Raw genomic sequence first — 21,756 nt, 5'->3', positions numbered from 1 at the left:
CTTTGTGAGACGCAGAGTAGGTGACCGTTTTGATCTCCGCATGTGTGGTTCCCACCGTGAAGCATGGAGGAGGTGTGATGGTGTTGGGGTGCTTTGCTGGTGACACTGTCAGTGATTTATTTAGAGTTCAAGACACACTTAACCAGCATGGCTACCACAGCATTCTGCAGCAAAATGCCATACCATCTGGTTTGGGCTTAATGGGACTATCATTTGTTTTCAACAGGACAATGCCCCAAAATCCACCTCCAGGCTGTGTAAAGTCTATTTGACCAAGGAGAGTGATTGAGTGCTGCATCAGATGACCTGGGCTCCATAATCACCCAACCTCAACCCAATTAAGATGGTTTTGGATGAGTTGTATCACAGAGTGAAGGAAAAGCAGCCAACAAGTGCTCAGCATATGCGGGAACTCCTTCAAGACTGTTGGAAAAGCATTCCTCATGAAGCTGGTTGAGAGAATGCCAAGAGTGTGCAAAGCTGTCATCAAGGCAAAGGGTGGCTACTTTGAAGAATCTCAAATATAAAATATATCTTTATTTGTTTAACACTTTTTTGGTTACTACATAATTCCATATGTGTTATTTCATAGTTTTGATGTCTGTCACGCCCGACCTTAGTTATCTTTGTTTTCTTTATTATTTTGGTTAGGTCAGGATGTGACGAGGGTGGTTTGTGTAGCTTTTGTATTGTCTAGGGGGTTTTGTATGTCATGGGGTTGTTGTATATCTAGGTGTTTATATGTCTATTGTTGCCTAGATTGGTTCCCAATCAGAGGCAGCTGTTTATCGTTGTCTCTGATTGGGGACCATATTTAGGTAGCCATATTCCTTGGGTAATTGTGTGGGTTATTGTCTATGTGTAGTTGCCTGTCAGTACGCGTGTCACATAGCGTCATGTTCAGTTTGTTGTTTTGTATAGTTTGGTCAGTGTTTATTCTTCATTAAAAGAAGTATGTATTCTTATCACGCTGCACCTTGATCTCCTCGTTATGACGAACGTGACAATGTCTTCATTATTATTCTACAACGTAGAAAATAGTAAAAATAAAGAAAAACCCTTGAATGAGTAGGTGTTTCCAAACTTTTGACTGGTTCTGTACATTTATAAATATTGAAAAATTAAACATGAATTTTGAAAATATACACTTGATTTGGCAAATGTTTCAATATATTGTTGAACATAATATACTTTACCTGCATATCAAAGTTCTAGAATATAATCTTTGCTACTTTTAGAGTTATGCAGAATGATCCAGTTTGTAACCATTACCAACAGAGTGAATGTGAAAATGGATTAAAAATGGTCACCCTCTGTGATTTGCAATGATACAAGTAAAGGGAGGGCTGTAATTGGTTACATTGCCTACTATGCCAATTTCTCTGTATAAAATGGGCCGTAAGTATAAAACTAGCAGAGAATATGTTCAACAATATATTGTAAAATGTGCCAAATCAAACATAGTATATTTTCATTTTTCATGTTTATATTTTGCAATATTCATAAATGTATTTAAGAAATGTGTTAAAGTGGTAAAGCTTCATATGACACAAACTTTTACATTGTAGCGCCTACAGATGAAACACTGGAGTCTTAAAGGAGGCCTGGGTAAGGCCAAAACGTCTTCAATTAATGATCTATTATGTTTTAAGATACACATACCAAATATATGTCAATAAAACATCCTCCAAAGGACCCTTCTATGAATTACATTTTGTGGAGAGAAAAAAAATCAGGATCTTATTTTGTTCTAGTTTCGTGAGGAATCCTCCTTTATGGAGAGCCGCCTGTAAAGCTTCTCTGCCACCTCAAGAGGATTTGCAGTAGCCAGTCTCTTTCCTCACTTTTAATCAGCAACTGATTTAGGATGTGATCTAGGTGTGTGCACTTTCTGGGAAATCAATGGCATTAGCCTAATTCATCTGATCTATTACGTAGGTCTACTAGGACAAAAACAAAGTAAGAGAGTAAGACAGCTGCCCTCAATGACTTGTGCGTCCATATATTAGGGAATCAGTGGATTAACTGTATATTAAGAGAACTCTTGGCAATGGCATAGATTATCATGTATGTAACATTTGTCTACCACCGGTGATTCCTAACACCTTAGGAGGTGAGGTGTGGTGCTATAGTGTTTCATAACCATCATGAGGATCGTCATTCTTCACCTGATATTGAAGGACCTTCAATGCAGGAACGAGTGTCTCATATTCAATGCAGAGGTCTGTATTCATAATCCAGTTATCCATGTAGTGCAGTCTCTATCTGCCACGGGCGTGTCTGGTGCCCGCTTAGAGACACATTCACACAGTAATTGCATTTACCGTCAAGGTGTTTTATTTGTGGGAGATGTGATGTCGCTTAGGTTATAGTTAGTTTTTTTGATTGTTCAGCTTTTCCGTACAGACAGAACACAGCCAATATATGAGTACAGGAATCATTTGGTTCTTTCATTCCTTCACTTTCTGACCATTTGCGCCCAACCTTCCTTAGTGTCCCCTCTTACCTCACGAGGTGCTGCTGCTGACTGGTTAGTATGTGTCGATGAGGTGTTAGGGAGGGGGGGATTCAGGGGATATCCAGGGTAGTGCGTGCAGGGCAGTGGAATGTGCTCTGTTTTGCTTTTTGCCTCCCGTTTGTGCCTTTAAGCAGCTATAAAGGTTAAAGGGTCAATTCTTTCTTTTCCTCCTGTGACGTGTGTGTTTTCAGCAGCCCCCCTCCCCAGCATTGTCTAATGTCTACTCCTCACTCTTCCTCCTCTAATTCTCTACAGGTGTGAAGAAGCCGCCAGTGGCTCCCAAACCCAAACTCGCCCCCTCGGTGAAGCTCTCGCCTCCTCCCATCGCTCCCAAACCTGATCTTCTCCTCTCCCAGCCTTCCCAACCCTCCCCCCTTCTTACCCAACCCTCCCCTGCCGTGCTAAAGAGAGCCAAACCTGCTGTGGCGCCCAAACCATGCCTCTCCAAAACCTCTGCCCCTCCAGCCCCGGCTTCTCCCCCACCCCTCAGACCCAGAGTACCCCAAACCCCATCCCAGGAGTGCCGGGGGGCTGGGGACGACAGCCTCTTCTTCCTCAACTCCAGAAACGGGATCCTGTCGCAGCCCATCCTGCGCGACTCGGACTACATCATTCCTACGTGCTCCTGTGGACTCCAGGACTGCTCCCAATGCAAACGACTAGGGAATGGGAACATTACAGTGGTCGGGAGCAATACGCTCGGCTCCTGGCCAAACGGGAATGCCACTGAAAGCACTGGAACACTGGTAGCCAATCTGCCGGGTAAAACAGAGAACGGAGACAGTGAGGAGAGCGGGGGAGTGACGAACACCCTCCATCTCAGGCTCAAGGACAAACCTCAGAGACAGGAGGGGCAGAGGGATGGAGAGGGGAGCAGGGATGAAGAGAAGCTGCAGGAGAACAAAGAGGAGAGACAGAAGAACCAGAAAGGACAGGAGGGTCAGCAGTATCAGACTGGTTCAGGGGACCATTCATGTAATGTTCTTGAGGTGGCAGAGACACTTACACAGACTGAGACTAAAGCTTCTAATGCAGAACAGATATACACTGACAGCTGTAATATAGACTGCAATGAGACCGACACCATTCCCACTCCCCTCATCCTCCCACTGGAAGTCTCCCCTATCCGCAACCCCCCACAGACAGTCCCTCCCACCTGCACCCTCTCTCAGACAGTCCCTCCCACCCGCACCCCCTCTCAGATAGTTCCACCCACCCGCACCCCCGCACATTTTACCCCCCACCCTCGCCCCCTCCCAGGTGGACAGTGAGCCTGACAGCACCCCCCCACACAGACAATAGTACACAGTGTTCCAGAATACCCAGGCTACCCACTGACCTCTCGTTCCCTGCCGCTCCCAGTAAGCCCCTGCCCGTGCCGCTGCCACGTAAGCCCCGGAAACCAGCCCTGGTAAGGCAGGATGGCCTGGAGGCCAGCACCCAGGAGGGAGAGACAAAGAACCGCACACAGGGGGAAGAGGTGGGGGAGTCTGAGGGGAGTGGGGGGAGATGTGTCACCTCAGAGAAGGAAGAACACACCCAGGGAGTGTATGACAGTCCCTCTCCCTCCCAGGGCCCTGAAGTTGAAGAGGAGCCTCACCCTGTGCCTCCACCTAGACAGAAGTCTCTCTCCCCCCGCCTCCACAGAGCCATCCACTGTCCCCCCTCCCTCAACCGAAACACCTCCCACTCTCTGGACTTGCTCTCTCAGCCTGAGCTCAATGCACTGACCTCAGAGAGAAGAGGAGGAGGAGAGGAGGAAGAGGAGGAGAAGGAAGAAGAAGTTGAGGAAGGGTACGGAGACTTTGAGCGCTACCCCATCACCCGGAGCCTGCCCAAACAGATCAAGCTCAGCTGCCGCCCGCCCCCCGTCGGTTTGACAATGAAGGCCAGCTCAGCGGAAGAGGGAGGGTCACCCAGGGCCCCGCCCAGGAAGCCCCAGAGACACAGCCTGCCAGCGGGTGCCCCCCCGTCCATCACACCCCCTCCACCCCCTCCGCACCACACCAACACCCCCATGAGGGAGCTGCCTGCCACCCCACAGGAGAAACCAGCCTGGCGCTTCCCAAGGCCCTTCTTCAGCAGGCAGAGCTCCTCCAGACACAGCAGCGGCAGCAGCAGCCGAGGGCCCCCCCAGGGGAAAGCAGCTCTGCTGGGAGGGAAACAGAGGGCCCAGTCCTTCTCCTCGGCTGACCTGCTGGCCCGCTCCGGCGGCACCAAGAGGAGCCTTTCTTTCCGGAAGCTTCTGGAGCTGCGGTTGTCTGTCAGGATGTTGCCACGGTTACTGACCAGAAGCGGCGAGTCTCTGGATTGTACCAGCGTGGAGCCGGGCGGTCGGACGGGGATGGTGGACCAGTCCAATGGCAGCGCGGGGGTGTCTGGCGGGGATGGAGAGGGGTCGGTGGAGTATGAGAATGTTCCGCTGTATGAGGAGATACCGGAGTACATGAACCTGCCTTTCCTCAGCGCACGGCTGGGCTGGCCACTCACACACAGTCTGGACCCAAGCACACACAGACACAGTGACTCAGACGTCTATGAGGTGCAGGATCCATACGAGAGCCACTGCGACTATAAGCGACCCCATTCCATTGACTATGAGAGGTACAGCATGTGTGTCACAGTGTGTGTGTTTGTTTGTGCGTGTGTGTGTGGTGTGTGTGTGTGTGTGTGCGACTGTGCGTGTGATTGGGAATTCTTTCTTCCTCTGTCTACACACACAAAGGGTCTGGGTTAGGTTTCAACGGAGTGTGTGTCATTTTGTTGTCTGATTGCATCGTGCCTCTCGTGTGTCATGGGCGACTTAGGTTTCAACGAATCCAGAGTTACAGAGCTGATCGTAATCCTTTGATCATCAGTTGCCTGCAGTAAATAACTCAGTTATTACATCATCATACTTTTTGCTACCGTATTGTTAATGTACCACGACAGTCATAGATGTGTCACTTTCAAGGAGCTTTAATGCTTCATGAATCAGATTTCCTGGAAAGAGAGACTCGAGCAATTTACAGTAAATGTTTTGATTTTGAACCTAGGACAATGCCAAGGGTGTGTGTACTGTGTTTAGTGGTTTCTATTTGTGTGTGTGTATGTGTACTGTGTCACAGTGAGACTAAGTATTTTAGTATTTAGGCCAGTGCCCAGGTTGTGCTTGTGTGTGAGTTAGTTTTCACTTTACAGTCTTGGTCCCACTTTGGTGCTAAAACTATGCATTTACATGGGGGTAAGACCATGTCAGGTACAATGTAACTTCATTGTGTGCACTATACCCATTGTTACATCGTATTTACAACGTAGACCAACATGCTGTGTGAGTGTTAGCATTAGCAGGCTGTGCTTGTACAAGTGTGAGAGTTAGCTTCAGTGTTAGCCCTCCAGGCTGTGAATAGAGCATTGATGTGCAGCAGGTTGGACTGTTTTCCTGTGGGTTATTTTCAGTGGCCAGAGCAGGAAATGTCTGAAAATCGCAGAAACGCCACACTGCATTCTGAACAGGGAAAATAAACCTCCAGCAACCACCAGCCTCTCTCCTTCTGCCTCCCTCCCACTCTCTTGATCTCTTCCTGTCCCTCTTCCATATCTCTCCCTTTCTCTCATGTTCCCTTTCTTTCTGCCATCTCTCTCTCCCATCTCTCTTTCGGTTTCTCACTCTCTTTCCTATTCTCAGCGAAACCCTTTTTTGAATGACTCAACGTAATTTAATATTTTGCTACTGTTTTGGACACTAAAATATTTGTGTGTGTGGATGAGTGAATGGACTGGACACGGTCCTTGCTAACAAGAGTCAGGACTCCCAACTAGGTTTGCACATTTTGACGAATATTCAGAGGTGGAAACCTTCTGTGGGAATTAACGGAAATATATGGGAATTAACGGGAATATATGGGAATTAATGGAAATATATGCAAATTTATATAATACCATTTAAATGTAGATGTTTTTTTGCATTGGATATATTTATCATATCATATGGAGACAGAAACATAAACCTTTTACCTTATCATAAGTAGATATAATTGCAAATGATGAAATCCTTCAATTAGAAAAAATGTAATAAAATGTAGTCATGAATTCAACTTTAATTAAATGAGTTGACTCTTCACATGTGAAGAACAACAAAAGAAAGGGGTATTGAATGATCCCCAATGATTCATCGCATCTCCCAAAAACGTTTTCAACATACATCTGTAAAATGATAGTTTAGAAACTAAAGCTTTGGTTGTCTTCCTCTCAGGCTTCCATGTCTTCTCCCTGGACCTCCTCAAGGTCCACCTCTTGAACATCAGACTTTGAGGCCTCATTTTCACTGTCACTTTCCAACCTTGTTGAGGATGGCTCTTTGTCAGGCTCAAAAAGCCTCAAATTTGCCCTGATGGCCACCAATTGTTCAACCCTTGTATTGGTCAGCCTGTTGCGTGCTTTGGTGTGTGTGTGTTTCCAAACAAGGACCAGTTGTGCTCTGAAGCGACTGATGTTGGTGGGATTTGGAGATGATGGAGGCAACAGGGGGAAAAGCCTCAGATCCAAAAGTTCCTTCCATCAGGTGGCTGATGAGATATGTTGGCGTGGCTGATGAGATATGTTGGCGTGGCTGATGAGATATGTTGGCGTGGCTGATGAGATATGTTGGCACGACTGATGAGATGTGTTGGCGTGGCTGATGAGATATGTTGGCACGACTGATGAGATATGTTGGCACGGCTGATGAGATATGTTGGCACGGCTGATGAGATATGTTGGCGTGGCTGATGAGATATGTTGGCGTGGCTGATGAGAAATGTTGGCACGACTGATGAGATATGTTGGCGTGGCTGATGAGATATGTTGGCACGACTGATGAGATATGTTGGCACGGCTGATGAGATATGTTGGCACGACTGATGAGATATGTTGGCACGACTGATGAGATATGTTGGCACGACTGATGAGATATGTTGGCGTGGATGATGAGATATGTTGGCACGGCTGATGAGATATGTTGGCACGGCTGATGAGATATGTTGGCGTGGCTGATGAGATATGTTGGCACGGCTGATGAGATATGTTGGCACGACTGATGAGATATGTTGGCGTGGCTGATGAGATATGTTGGCACGACTGATGAGATATGTTGGCACGACTGATGAGATGTGTTGGCGTGGCTGATGAGATATGTTGGCACGACTGATGAGATATGTTGGCACGGCTGATGAGATATGTTGGCACGGCTGATGAGATATGTTGGCACGACTGATGAGATATGTTGGCGTGGCTGATGAGATATGTTGGCGTGGCTGATGAAATATGTTGGCACGACTGATGAGATATGTTGGCACGGCTGATGATATATGTTGGCACGACTGATGAGATATGTTGGCACGACTGATGAGATATGTTGGCAAGGCTGATGAGATATGTTGGCACGACTGATGAGATATGTTGGCGTGGCTGATGAGATATGTTGGCACGACTGATGAGATATGTTGGCGCGGCTGATGAGATATGTTGGCACGGCTGATGAGATATGTTGGCACGACTGATGAGATATGTTGGCGCGGCTGATGAGATATGTTGGCACGGCTGATGAGATATGTTGGCGTGGCTGATGAGATATGTTGGCACGGCTGCCATATTGCATCTCCATCCCAAAGCCCTTGCTTGGAAGTGTACTTTGCTAGACTGCCAAGAACCTTGCCCTCATCCAGGCCAAAGTGGCGAGACACAGTGATGATGACACCATAGGCCTTGTTAATCTACACCAGACAGGATGATCTTGCCAACATACTTGGGGTCCAACATGTATGCTGCGGCGTGTATGGGCTTCAGGCAGAAGTCTTCAAGCTTTTTGATGTATTTCAGAACTGCAGTGGGCAGGCCAGTACAGATTTAATCTCTTACATCTGCAAGCAGAGTCTGAACATCAGACAGGAAGGCATTGTCTCCCACAATCCGTGCAATGGCTACTGTTATAGGTTTCAGGAGTGCTTACCACTCTCTCCCAAAATACATAATCCAAGAGGATCCTGTTGATGGAGCTGTCCATATCGGCAGGCTGTTGTGGAGACTCCTTCCACTCCCCTCGAGGAGACTGTCAAACATGATGACAACACCACCACAACAGGTGTTGCTGGGCAGCTTCAATGTGGTGCTCTTATTCTTCTCACTTTGCTTGGTGAGGTAGACTGCTGCTATAACTTGATGACCCTTCACATACCTAACCATTTCCTTGGTTCTCTTGTAGAGTGTATCCATTGTTTTCAGTGCCATGGTGTCCTTGAGGAGCAGATTCAATGCATGAGCAGCACAGCCAGTGGGTGTGATGAGAGGGTATGACTCCTCCACTTTAGACCAAGCAGCCTTCATATTCACAGCATTGTCTGTCACCAGTGCAAATACCTTCTGTGGTCCAAGGTCATTGATGACTGCCTTCAGCTCATCTGCAATGTAGAGACCGGTGTGTCTGTTGTCCCTTGTGTCTGTGCACATGTAGAATACTGGTTGAGGGGTGGAGATTATGTAGTTAATTATTCCTTGCCCACAAACATTCAACCACCCATTAGAGATGATTGCAATACAGTCTGCTTTCTCTATGATTTACCAGACCTTCACTTGAACTCTGCATCCAACAAATTAGTAGATAAAGCATTTCTGGTTGGAGGGGTGTATGCTGGGCGAAGAACATTCAGAAATCTCTTCCAATACACATTGCCTGTGAGCATCAGAGGTGAACCAGTTGCCTACACAGCTCGAGCAAGACATTCATCAGCATTTCTCTGACTACGTTTCTCCATTGTGTCAAACACACTTCTGATTCCAGGAGGACCATGAACTGTTGCTATCGATAAGGTGTCTGATTCATCATTTTCACCTCGAATAGCAGTAGAGGGACTTTTGTCAGAGGTTGCTTGTTGTGAGCGCTGAGGGAACTTTATGCACTTGGCCAGATGATTCTGCATCTTTGTTGCATTCTTCACATATGATTTGGCACAGTATTAGCAAATGTACACAGCTTTTCCTTCTACATTAGCTGCAGTGAAATGTATCCACACATCAGATTAGTGCCCGTGGCATTTTCCTGTATAGATTAGAAGAAAAAAAGTAGAGAAAAAAAACAAATACAGATAGTTAAGCAGTTAGATTAAGCAACTCCTTTGTAAGATACATCTTTTAAAATGAAACATGTATGGAAACAGGTGAAATAACACTCCTCCATTAGCAGGCTCAAGCAAGCTAAAACCCACATGGTAGCAAAAACTAACTAGCAGAAATTGTTAACAAGTTATAAATGATTTAAAACACACTTTGCTGTAGGCTACTATTTACTAATTAACACAAAATAATGTATGTCATATAAAATATATTCACCCCACCCAGTATTGTAATAAAAACTTACCAGAAAGCATGTAGTCTTTGGCTCAGACAGTGTAGTAGTGTGGGCTCAATAGCATTTCATTAGTGTGCAAGATCTTGAGAATCAGCTGTACATGTGATGGAAGAATGCACTGTGCATGCAGAGGGTTGCAATTCCATTGAATTGGGGATAGTTTACCAGAATATGCCACAAGACCTAGAATTGCCTTATGTGTATCCCACAAAAAAAAGGTTCACTGTTATAAGCTGACTTTTTAAAATGAATTTAAGCAAAAGTCCCGTGCTTAACTTTCCATGGAAAATTTACTGGAATTTTCCGGCCCTTTGCAGCCCCACTCCCAACTCACTGTAATCACATCCTCATTCAAGTGTTCTTGTGTGTGTGTTTACCTCATATATCAAAAGGCAGTTCCGTGTGTGCAGTTGTGTGTGTGCAGTGCACGTGCGTGCTCAGACCAGTATTTTGTTACGCCACTCTGGGGCCATGAGATAAAGGTCAATCAGATTACTGGACAGGTAGAAAGAAGGGCAGGTGAAGGGAAATATTAGACTCAAAGAGTTCAGCAGTAAAGTGCCGTATGCAACTCTTCCACATATATCTAACTGCCCAGATCTGGTACTCCAGTCAGATAATATTAGTGTTCATCGTTCACTGTGTGATATTTGCCCCTGTTTATGTGTATTTCATCGTTTGAAAGATGCTTGCATTTGTGCATGCTTGTGTGTGTGCTTGCAAGCATGTGTGTATGTGTGTGCCGTTGTGGTTGTTTGAAAGAGTTGTGTATGTGTGTCGTGAGTCTGTAGTGTTTCCCAAGCATCTCAGCCTTCTTAGTTTATGTAACTAGCCTCAGGCAGTGAACAAGAGGCGCTCTGTGCCTGACCCAGTGTGCAGGAAGGCCCGTCTATGGAGGGAGAATGGAAGTGAAAGAGAGAGTGGAAGAATGGGAGGAAAGAGAGAGTGGAAGAATGGGAGGAAAGAGGAAAACATGGGGGTAGGGAAGAGAAACAGGGTATAGAGGGAAGAAGGAGAGACAAGAGGAGAGGGAAAGAGGGGGGTAGGGAAGAGAAACAGGGTATAGAGGGAAGAAGGAGAGACAAGAGGAGAGTGAAACATGGGGGTAGGGAAGAGAAACAGGGTATAGAGGGAAGAAGGAGAGACAAGAGGAGAGGGAAGGAGGGGGTGGGGAAGAGAAACAGGGTATAGAGGGAAGAAGGAGAGACAAGAGGAGAGGGAAACATGGGGGTAGGGAAGAGAAACAGTGTATAGAGGGAAGAAGGAGAGACAAGAGGAGAGGGAAAGAGGGGGGTAGGGAAGAGAAACAGGGTATAGAGGGAAGAAGGAGAGACAAGAGGAGAGGGAAACATGGGGGTAGGGAAGAGAAACAGGGTATAGAGGGAAGAAGGAGAGACAAGAGGAGAGGGAAAGAGGGGTAGCTGAGAGAGAGGGAAGGGGACAGACAAAGTAGTCAAAATAAAGAGAGTGACAGTATCTTACGAGTCCTCCAGATTAGAACGTAGACAGTACTTGGGGTTTGTTTGGTTCAAAATCCAGCTGGGATAACATTTCCTGTACAGGCTGTGAAGCCAAGATGAAAACATTAGTGGCACAAACAAATGTTGCTACTTGTGCCACTCAGCAGACAGACCCGTATCAGCTGACTGAAGAGCAGGCTGTTGCCCTGCTGCCAGCAGACAAGGCTGTCTGTGGAGTCTTCATGGCAACTATGTTTACCCGAGTACAGCTGTGGACAACGTATTGACCGTGCTTCAGGCTGCTCATCATCCTAGTCACATATAGAGACATCGTGCCAATTACTGTTCCCAAAAAACATGAAAAAGTCCATTCAGAAGTGTGTGTACGTGGTATGCTTGCATATAAATACTGTACGTGTAAGCGCTCACACACTCTGCCTGATAACCATGAGGATAATGCGGTGACCGGGACTTCCTGTTTTGCCTGCAGGGGCTGGCATGGATTGGATGATGCTCACTCTGAGGAGGAAGTCCACAGCTCTGACGAGGATGACAACAGCTCCACCTCCAGCAAGGAGCACCTGGAGCTGTCAGAAGAAGACAGACAGGTAGCTACCTTTAATACACACACACACCCCGATACACAGTGGATGTGGCGGCCTTGTCAATAAGGTTACGGTAGGGTTCTTTAGACGTTTCTGCTCTGGTAGGTCCTAGGCATGAGTGATAACAGAGGGGATGTTACTGAGACAGAGCGAGGACAGTGTTGACAGGTGGTATAACAGGAAGGATATTGGCAGGCGTAACACGAGTGATAACGACACTATCAGACAGGCGTCATGGAGCCAAAATGGGTGCTGGGCACAGGACTCTGTGAAGGAAAGAAAGGCAGGTGGGGGATGTCACACTGTGCCTGCGTGTGATGGAGCTGTCATTCTGTCTGGGGGTGTCAGACGTAGAGGGTTTAGGGGGCAGGAATAACTCTGTCTGACCCTATTTATGATACTCTAAAATCCTGTGTCTGTAACAGACAACATGAGCACACATGCACACACACACACAATTAGGAGCAGGAGGCCCCTTCAGTCATGCAAGTGTCCAAATTAAGACTGCCTCATTTCCACCCCAGACCACTCACTATCAGACTGAAAGAGGGAGAGAGAGAGTGAGGGAGGGAGAGTGCAGAGGGGAGAGAAGATAGCTGACGTGGATAGAGAGTAGTGAGGGGAAGAGACGTGCTTTCGGACAGACGTGCTTTCGGACATAATCTCTGTTGGAGTGTCTGTTTAGAGACAGCAAATGGGCAGATTATTGTGCCTATGCATACTATAGCAGGACAGTCAGATGGTGGTTATTGTGCCTATGCATACTATAGCAGGACAGTCAGATGGTGGTTATTGTGCCTATGCATACTATAGAAGGACAGTCAGATGGTGGTTATTGTGCCTATGCATACTATAGCAGGACAGTCAGATGGTGGTTATTGTGCCTATGCATACTATAGAAGGACAGTCAGATGGTGGTTATTGTGCCTATGCATACTATAGCAGGACAGTCAGATGGTGGTTATTGTGCCTATGCATACTATAGCAGGACAGTCAGATGGTGGTTATTGTGCCTATGCATACTATAGCAGGACAGTCAGATGGTGGTTATTGTGCCTATGCATACTATAGTAGGACAGTAGGATGGTGGTTATTGTGCCTATGCATACTATAGCAGGACAGTCAGATGGTGGTTATTGTGCCTATGCATACTATAGCAGGACAGTCAGATGGTGGTTATTGTGCCTATGCATACTATAGCAGGACAGTCAGATGGTGGTTATTGTGCCTATGCATACTATAGCAGGACAGTCAGATGGTGGTTATTGTGCCTATGCATACTATAGTAGGACAGTCAGATGGTGGTTATTGTGCCTATGCATACTATAGTAGGACAGTAGGATGGTGGTTATTGTGCCTATGCATACTATAGTAGGACAGTCAGATGGTGGGCTGCAGTGACCTTGTAAGTAGAAGTATGTCTGTAACGTTTAGAATATGGCTAGCTAGCTTTTTTTACTATATTGACTGAATGCTGTGCTTTTCTCTTGTCTGTCTGTCTGTCTGTCTGTCTGTCTGTCTGTCTGTCTGTCTGTCTGTCTGTCTGTCTGTCTGTCTGTCTGTCGTTCCAGCAGGAGGATGAGGTGAAGAGGAAAAAGCTGGTGCATATCGCCCAGGAGATCATGAGCTCTGAGAAAGTGTGAGTACCCGAGAGACACACACACACACACACCTCCACCTCTGAAAACAAGAAACGATTCTGTGGAATATTCTCATGAATAAGTCCTTGATTGGGTTTGTGTGTCTGTGTGTTTTTTTCTGGTCATATATAATGTTTCACACCCATCTCCTCTCCCTCCAGGTTTGTGGACGTCCTGAAGCTCCTTCACATAGTGAGTATCACTTAAGCCTCTGGGCTTTTGATGAGCACCATATCTGTGTGTTCAATGGTGTTACTCAGCAAGCCTTCGACTAGCTGAGCCATGTTGCCTTTCTCCTCTGCCCCTGAGGCAGCAGTACTCCGCAGTGGAGTTGTCTCTGGTAGAACGGTTGCTGTTGTTTTTGGGAGCTATCACACTTAGCAGGATCAGTGATAAACACTGAGATGTAAGTCATAAAGGAAGCTAAGGAGTCAAGCATGTGTTGCTAGTTTCAGCTTTCAAGTGGTGGCTTTATGGAGTGGAAACATAGGCTCGAGTTGTTTCATTATATTTAACTACCGGCTAGCTAGCTCACTGCTCCTGCTTGGTGGGAGGAATTACCGTCCCCGCTCTGTGTCTGTTGGGGTGAAAAGTGGAGCAGGTAACCGTGACGACAGAGCTGGGTGCTTTGATGTTGAGGGGGAGGTGACAGGTGTGTGGGATCTCTGATGAGTGTTGTTAACTCGCGCTGGTGGTGTGGCGGTGATTACTGTACTGGTCTGGTCTACTGGGCGGTGTCAGGCTGAGGTGTCAAGTGTACCAGCCAGGTCAAGCTTTCCTGAGCTCTGAAAAAGGATTTGATGTTGCAGTGGAAGATAGACCTTGTGTTGTATTTCAATGTTTTATTTATTTAAAGGAAAAATGATTTAATCCAGCCTTTATTTGTCTCACATAGCCTAGTCTCTAAAATCTCTCTAAACCCACAATTTTGTCTGAGACGGCTCCAGAGTCAACATTAGATTTCCTCTTGGGAGTGGCTTTCAGACTGTTCGAAAGGGGAATCGGAGGTACACACACACACACACGCTCAGGGCCAAGTGTCCTCCTGTCTGTCTGCCTTAAACAGGACCCACGATGGGATTCATTTTGAATATGGGGCATGAGAGAGAGACACAGTAGAGGGGGGAGAGGGAGACTTAAAGAAAGAGGTCAAATCACATTCTCCAGTCTCCATGGCCATGGCTGCCCCTGACCACAGAACAGCTGCTTCCTGCAGTGAGTGAGTGGGTGGAGGACCCCCAGACTTAGAAATGCCTCGGCTAATCCTGTGTGTGTGTGTGCATATTGTGTTGATTTTGGTTCCACACTTAAGTCCTCACACAATAATGTGTTGCATTATATTTTGACTCGACTTTTGACGTGTTTTCTAGGGATAACGTGTTTCGGTCCTTCACACTGCAGCTGTGCGTGTTTTATTGTGGGTGTGTTGCGAGTGTTCACCAGGACATTGGGACCCTGCCCTGGTTGTCTCACCACTTCCTTCCACCTGGAAGGTGTTGGCTCACTGTGAGAGTGTGAGAGTGCTGACTCAATTGTGTGTGTGTGTGTCTGTGTGTGTGTCTGTGTGTGTGTGTGTGTGATGCAGAGGGACGCATGTTTATGAGGTGATAACCAGGTGTTCCTGTGCTGTACTGTGTAACTTCTCTCCGCCCTGCAGCTGTGTGTGTGTGTTGTCGTTGTGTCAGTTCCCCCTCATTCGTCTGTCAGCATTAACCCCCTCCCTCCCTGCAGGATTTCCGGGACGCAGTTGCCAAGGCGACGCGACAGAACGGCAAGCCGGTGGTTGAAGAGCGTATTCTAACCCAAATCCTCTACTACCTGCCTCAACTATACCAGCTCAACCGAGACCTGCTCCGGGAGCTAGAGGAGAGAGTGGCCCACTGGTACGCACCCTCACCATCATTATCAGCACCAGAGATACAAACCTCAACTGACCATGCCAAGCCTTAGACAGCTGAACTCAGACCACAATGACCATCTCCCTCCCTCTGCCTCTCTTCTCCCTGCCCCTCTCACCTCTCTCTCTGCTGTGTAGGGGGGACCACCAGAGGCTGGCAGACATCTTTGTTCAGAAGGGACCGTACCTGAAGATGTACTCCACCTACATCCGGCAGTTTGACAACAACGTGGCTATGCTGGATGAACAGTGTAGGAAAAACCCTGGCTTCGCAACTGTGGTCCGGGAGTTTGAGGTAAACAGCTGTGTGTGTGTGTGTGTGTGTGTGTGTGTGTGTGTGTGTGTGTGTGTGTGTGTGTGTGTGTGTGTGTGTGTGTGTGTGTGTGTGTGTGTGCGTGTGTGTGTGTGTGTCAGAGGAAGTTCCTAACCGCATAGTTGATGGACTACATTAGCGCCAAGGACGTGGAGCTAGATGTGTGTATGTATACTGTTAATACTGCAAATGTGTGGGACAATTCCCCTGTACTCTGTCCCAGATGAGTCCTAGATGTGTGTATGTATACTGTTAATACTGCAAATGTGTGGGACAATTCCCCTGTACTCTGTCCCAGATGAGTCCTAGATGTGTGTATGTATACTGTTAATACTGCAAATGTGTGGTACAATTCCCCTGTACTCTGTCCCAGATGAGTCCTCGATGTGCCAGCCTGGCTCTGAAGCACTACCTGCTGAAACCTGTACAGAGAATCCCCCAGTATCAGCTTCTGCTCACAGGTACACACACATACACATATACACACATGGGGGGGGGGTTGCTGGAAATGCAGGGGGGGTAAATGCTGTGCTGAAGAGTCTATATCGGTCTGCTGATACAGGACTAGGAAAGGCCCAGTGCACTGCTTTTGTGATTTAAAAAAAAAAACTACATGTATTTGACTGTTAACCAGCATTTGTAACTTGAGTCTGTTAGTATGATACTACTTCAGTTAGTATGATAATACTTCTGGAGTAGAAAAATACTTGCTTGACATACAGTTTTACAGTTCCTTGAAATACTTTGCAAGTGCGAAAACTGAAATGGTGGATTCATTCCTTTTCCATTTTAGTAGACGCTCTTATCCAGAGCAACTTACAGTAGTGAGCTCATACATTTTCAATCAAACCCACAACCCTGGCATTGCAAGCACCATGCTCTACCTACTGAGTCACATCATCACAACACATCATCACAACACATCATCACATCATAACATCACATCATCAAATCACAACACATCATCACATCACATCAACACATCATCACATCACAACACATCATCACATCATCACATCACATCAACACATCATCACATCATCACATCATAACATCACATCATCAAATCACATCACATCAACACATCATCACATCATCACATCATAACATCACATCATCAAATCACAACACATTTATCACATCACATCAACACATCATCACATCATCACATCATCACATCACATCAACACATCATCATATCATCACATCACATCATCAAATCACAACACATCATCACATCACATCAACACATCATCACATCACAACACATCATCACATCATAACATTACATTTTACATTACATTTAAGTCATTTAGCAGACGCTCTTATCCAGAGCGACTTACAAATTGGTGCATTCACCTTATGACATCCAGTGGGACAGTCACTTAACAATAGTGCATCTAAAACTTAGGGGGGTGGGGTGAGAGGGATTACTTAACCTATCCTAGGTATTCCTTAAAGAGGTGGGGTTTCAGGTGTCTCCGGAAGGTGGTGATTGACTCCGCTGTCCTGGCGTCGTGAGGGAGTTTGTTCCACCATTGGGGGGCCAGGGCAGCGAACAGTTTTGACTGGGCTGAGCGGGAGCTGTACTTCCTCAGTGGTAGGGAGGCGAGCAGGCCAGAGGTGGATGAACGCAGTGCCCTTGTTTGGGTGTAGGGCCTGATCAGAGCCTGGAGGTACTGAGGTGCCGTTCCCCTCACAGCTCCGTAGGCAAGCACCATGGTCTTGTAGCGGATGCGAGCTTCAACTGGAAGCCAGTTCTGGAAGCCATCAAATCACAACACATCATCACATCACATCAACACATCATCACATCACAACACATCATCACATCACATCATCATCACATCATAACATCACATCATCAAATCACAACACATCATCACATCATCACATCACATCAACACATCATCACATCATCACATCACATCAACACATCATCACATCATAACATCACATCATCAAATCACAACACATTATCACATCAACACATCATCACATCACATCACATCATCACATCACATCAACACATCATCATATCATCACATCATCAAATCACAACACATCATCACATCACATCAACACATCATCACATCACAACACATCATCACATCACATCAACACATCATCACATCATCACATCATAACATCACATCATCAAATCACAACACATTATCACATCACATCACATCAACACATCATCACATCACATCATCACATCACATCAACACATCATCATATCATCACATCACATCATCAAATCACAACACATCATCACATCACATCAACACATCATCACATCATAAATCACAACACATCATCACATCACATCACATCATCACATCATCATCATCACATCATAACATCACATCATCAAATCACATCACATCATCACGTCATCACGTCATCACGTCATCACATCACAACACATCATCACATCACATCATCATATCACAACACATCATCACATCACATAATCAAGACATCACAACAGAGGTCTCTATGGGCCCGTGCTACATAGGTCTCTATGGGCCCGTGCTATATAGGTCTATATGGGCCTGTGCTACATAGGTCTCTATGGGCCCGTGCTACATAGGTCTATATTGGCCCGTGCTACATAGGTCTATATGGGCCCGTGTTACATAGGTCTATATGGGCCCCTGCTACATAGGTCTATATGGGCCCATGCTATAGAGGTCTCTATGGGCCCGTGCTTTATAGGTCTACATGGGCCCGTGCTACATAGGTCTATATGGGCCCGTGCTACAGAGGTCTCTATGGGCCCGTGCTACATAGGTCTATATGGGCCCATGCTATAGAGGTCTCTATGGGCCCGTGCTACAGAGGTCTATATGGGCCGTGCTACATAGGTCTATATGGGCCCCTGCTACATAGGTCTATATGGGCCCGTGCTACAGAGGTCTATATGGGCCCTTGCTACAGAGGTCTCTATGGGCCCGTGCTACATAGGTCTATATGGGCCCATGCTATAGAGGTCTCTATGGGCCCGTGCTACAGAGGTCTATATGGGCCGTGCTACATAGGTCTATATGGGCCCCTGCTACATAGGTCTATATGGGCCCGTGCTACAGAGGTCTATATGGGCCCTTGCTACAGAGGTCTCTATGGGCCCGTGCTACATAGGTCTCTATGGGCCCGTGCTACATAGGTCTATATGGGCCCGTGCTACATAGGTCTATATGGGCCCGTGCTACATAGGTCTATATGGGCCCATGCTATAGAAGTCTCTATGGGCCCGTGCTACAGAGGTCTCTATGGGCCCGTGCTTTATAGGTCTACATGGGCCCGTGCTACATAGGTCTATATGGGCCCGTGCTACAGAGGTCTCTATGGGCCCGTGCTTTATAGGTCTACATGGGCCCGTGCTACAGAGGTCTCTATGGGCCCGTGCTACATAGGTCATGCTTTAGAGGTCTATATGGGCCCATGCTATAGAGGTCTATATGGGCACATGCTATAGAGGTCTCTATGGGCCCATGCTACAGAGGTCTCTATGGGCCCGTGGTACAGAGGTCTATATGGGTCCGTGCTACAGTCTATATGGGCCCGTGCTACAGTCTATATGGGCCCGTGCTACAGAGGTCTATATGGGCCCATGCTACAGAGGTCTATATGGGCCCGTGCTACAGAGGTCTATATGGGCCCGTGCTACAGTCTATATGGGCGCGTGCTACAGTGGTCTATATGGGCCCATGCTACAGAGGTCTATATGGGCCCGTGCTACAGAGGTCTATATGGGCCCGTGCTACAGAGGTCTATATGGGCCCGTGCTACAGAGGTCTATATGGGCCCGTGCTACAGAGGTCTATATGGGCCCGTGCTACAGAGGTCTATATGGGCCCGTGCTACAGAGGTCTATATGGGCCTGTGCTACAGTCTATATGGGTCCATGCTACAGAGGTCTATATGGGCCTGTGCTACAGTCTATATGGGCCTGTGCTACAGAGGTCTCTATGGGCCCGTGCTACAGAGGTCTATATGGGTCCGTGCTACAGTCTATATGGGCCCGTGCTACAGTCTATATGGGCCCGTGCTACAGAGGTCTATATGGGCCCATGCTACAGAGGTCTATATGGGCCCGTGCTACAGAGGTCTATATGGGCCCATGCTACAGAGGTCTATATGGGCCCGTGCTACAGAGGTCTATATGGGCCCGTGCTACAGAGGTCTATATGGGCCCGTGCTACAGAGGTCTATATGGGCCCATGCTACAGAGGTCTATATGGGCCCGTGCTACAGATGTCTATATGGGCCTGTGCTACAGTCTATATGGGTCCATGCTACAGAGGTCTATATGGGCCTGTGCTACAGTCTATATGGGCCTGTGCTACAGAGGTCTATATGGGCCCGTGCTACAGAGGTCTATATGGGCCCGTGCTACAGAGGTCTATATGGGCCCGTGCTACAGAGGTCTATATGGGCCCGTGCTACAGAGGTCTATATGGGCCCATGCTACAGAGGTCTATATGGGCCCGTGCTACAGAGGTCTATATGGGCCTGTGCTACAGTCTATATGGGTCCATGCTACAGAGGTCTATATGGGCCCATGCTACAGAGGTCTATATGGGCCCGTGCTACAGAGGTCTATATGGGCCCGTGCTACAGAGGTCTATATGGGCCTGTGCTACAGTCTATATGGGCCCGTGCTACAGAGGTCTATATGGGCCCGTGCTACAGAGGTCTATATGGGTCCGTGCTACAGTCTATATGGGCCCGTGCTACATAGGTCTATATGGGCCCGTGCTACAGAGGTCTATATGGGCCCGTGCTATAGAGGTCTATATGGGCCCGTGCTACAGAGGTCTATATGGGCCTGTGCTACAGTCTATATGGGCCCGTGCTACAGAGGTCTATATGGGCCCGTGCTACAGAGGTCTATATGGGTCCATGCTACAGAGGTCTATATGGGCCCATGCTACAGAGGTCTATATGGGCCCGTGCTACAGAGGTCTATATGGGCCCGTGCTACAGAGGTCTATATGGGCCTGTGCTACAGTCTATATGGGCCCGTGCTACAGAGGTCTATATGGGCCCGTGCTACAGAGGTCTATATGGGTCCGTGCTACAGTCTATATGGGCCCGTGCTACATAGGTCTATATGGGCCCGTGCTACAGAGGTCTATATGGGCCCGTGCTACAGAGGTCTATATGGGCCCGTGCTACAGAGGTCTATATGGGCCCGTGCTACAGAGGTCTATATGGGCCCGTGCTACAGAGGTCTATATGGGCCTGTGCTACAGTCTATATGGGCCCCTGCTACAGAGGTCTATATGGGCCCGTGCTACAGAGGTCTATATGGGCCCGTGCTACAGAGGTCTATATGGGCCCGTGCTACAGAGGTCTATATGGGCCTGTGCTACAGTCTATATGGGCCCCTGCTACAGAGGTCTGTCTATATGGGCCCATGCTACAGTCTATATGGGCCCGTGCTACAGAGGTCTATATGGGCCCTTGCTACAGAGGTCTATATGGGCCCGTGCTACAGAGGTCTATATGGGCCCTTGCTACAGAGGTCTATATGGGCCCATGCTACAGTCTATATGGGCCCGTGCTACAGAGGTCTATATGGGCCCATGCTACAGTCTATATGGGCCCCTGCTACAGTCTATATGGGCCCATGCTACAGTCTATATGGGCCCATGCTACAGTCTATATGGGCCCATGCTACAGTCTATATGGGCCCCTGCTATAGTCTATATGGGCCCATGCTACAGTCTATATGGGCCCATGCTACAGTCTATATGGGCCCCTGCTACAGTCTATATGGGCCCACTAATACTAGTAGAGGCCCAGTGCACTACTTTTGTATTATTTTGTGTATATTCTTTCAGGGGGTGTTGTATCACCCTCGTCACCCCTACTTCCCGTGGCTATGGTGCTGCGGCATCCCATGGAGCCTGCACTATTTAGTGCACCGGCAGCACTCTGCCACCTAGAGG

General features: G+C 47.4%; 1 protein-coding gene across 1 annotated transcript in view; it reads left to right on the top strand.

Moving 5' to 3' along the window:
- The first annotated feature begins 1,577 nt into the window (after window positions 1–1,577).
- Window positions 1,578–21,756, top strand: part of LOC124013561 (FYVE, RhoGEF and PH domain-containing protein 6-like) — a 28,817-nt gene continuing 8,638 nt past the window's right edge. Inside the window, exons 1-9 of the mRNA XM_046327883.1 lie at window positions 1,578–1,608; window positions 2,774–3,457; window positions 3,592–5,122; window positions 11,832–11,949; window positions 13,518–13,585; window positions 13,748–13,778; window positions 15,318–15,469; window positions 15,622–15,778; window positions 16,170–16,257. Coding sequence (XP_046183839.1) covers window positions 1,578–1,608; window positions 2,774–3,457; window positions 3,592–5,122; window positions 11,832–11,949; window positions 13,518–13,585; window positions 13,748–13,778; window positions 15,318–15,469; window positions 15,622–15,778; window positions 16,170–16,257 — 2,860 coding nt within the window. The remainder of the gene's footprint in view (window positions 1,609–2,773; window positions 3,458–3,591; window positions 5,123–11,831; window positions 11,950–13,517; window positions 13,586–13,747; window positions 13,779–15,317; window positions 15,470–15,621; window positions 15,779–16,169; window positions 16,258–21,756) is intronic.

This window comes from Oncorhynchus gorbuscha, linkage group LG25, assembly GCF_021184085.1.
Source record: "Oncorhynchus gorbuscha isolate QuinsamMale2020 ecotype Even-year linkage group LG25, OgorEven_v1.0, whole genome shotgun sequence".
Taxonomy (NCBI): Eukaryota; Metazoa; Chordata; class Actinopteri; order Salmoniformes; family Salmonidae; genus Oncorhynchus; species Oncorhynchus gorbuscha.
The sequence above is the reverse complement of the archived record's forward strand: the minus strand, read 5'-3'. Positions and strand labels throughout refer to the sequence as shown.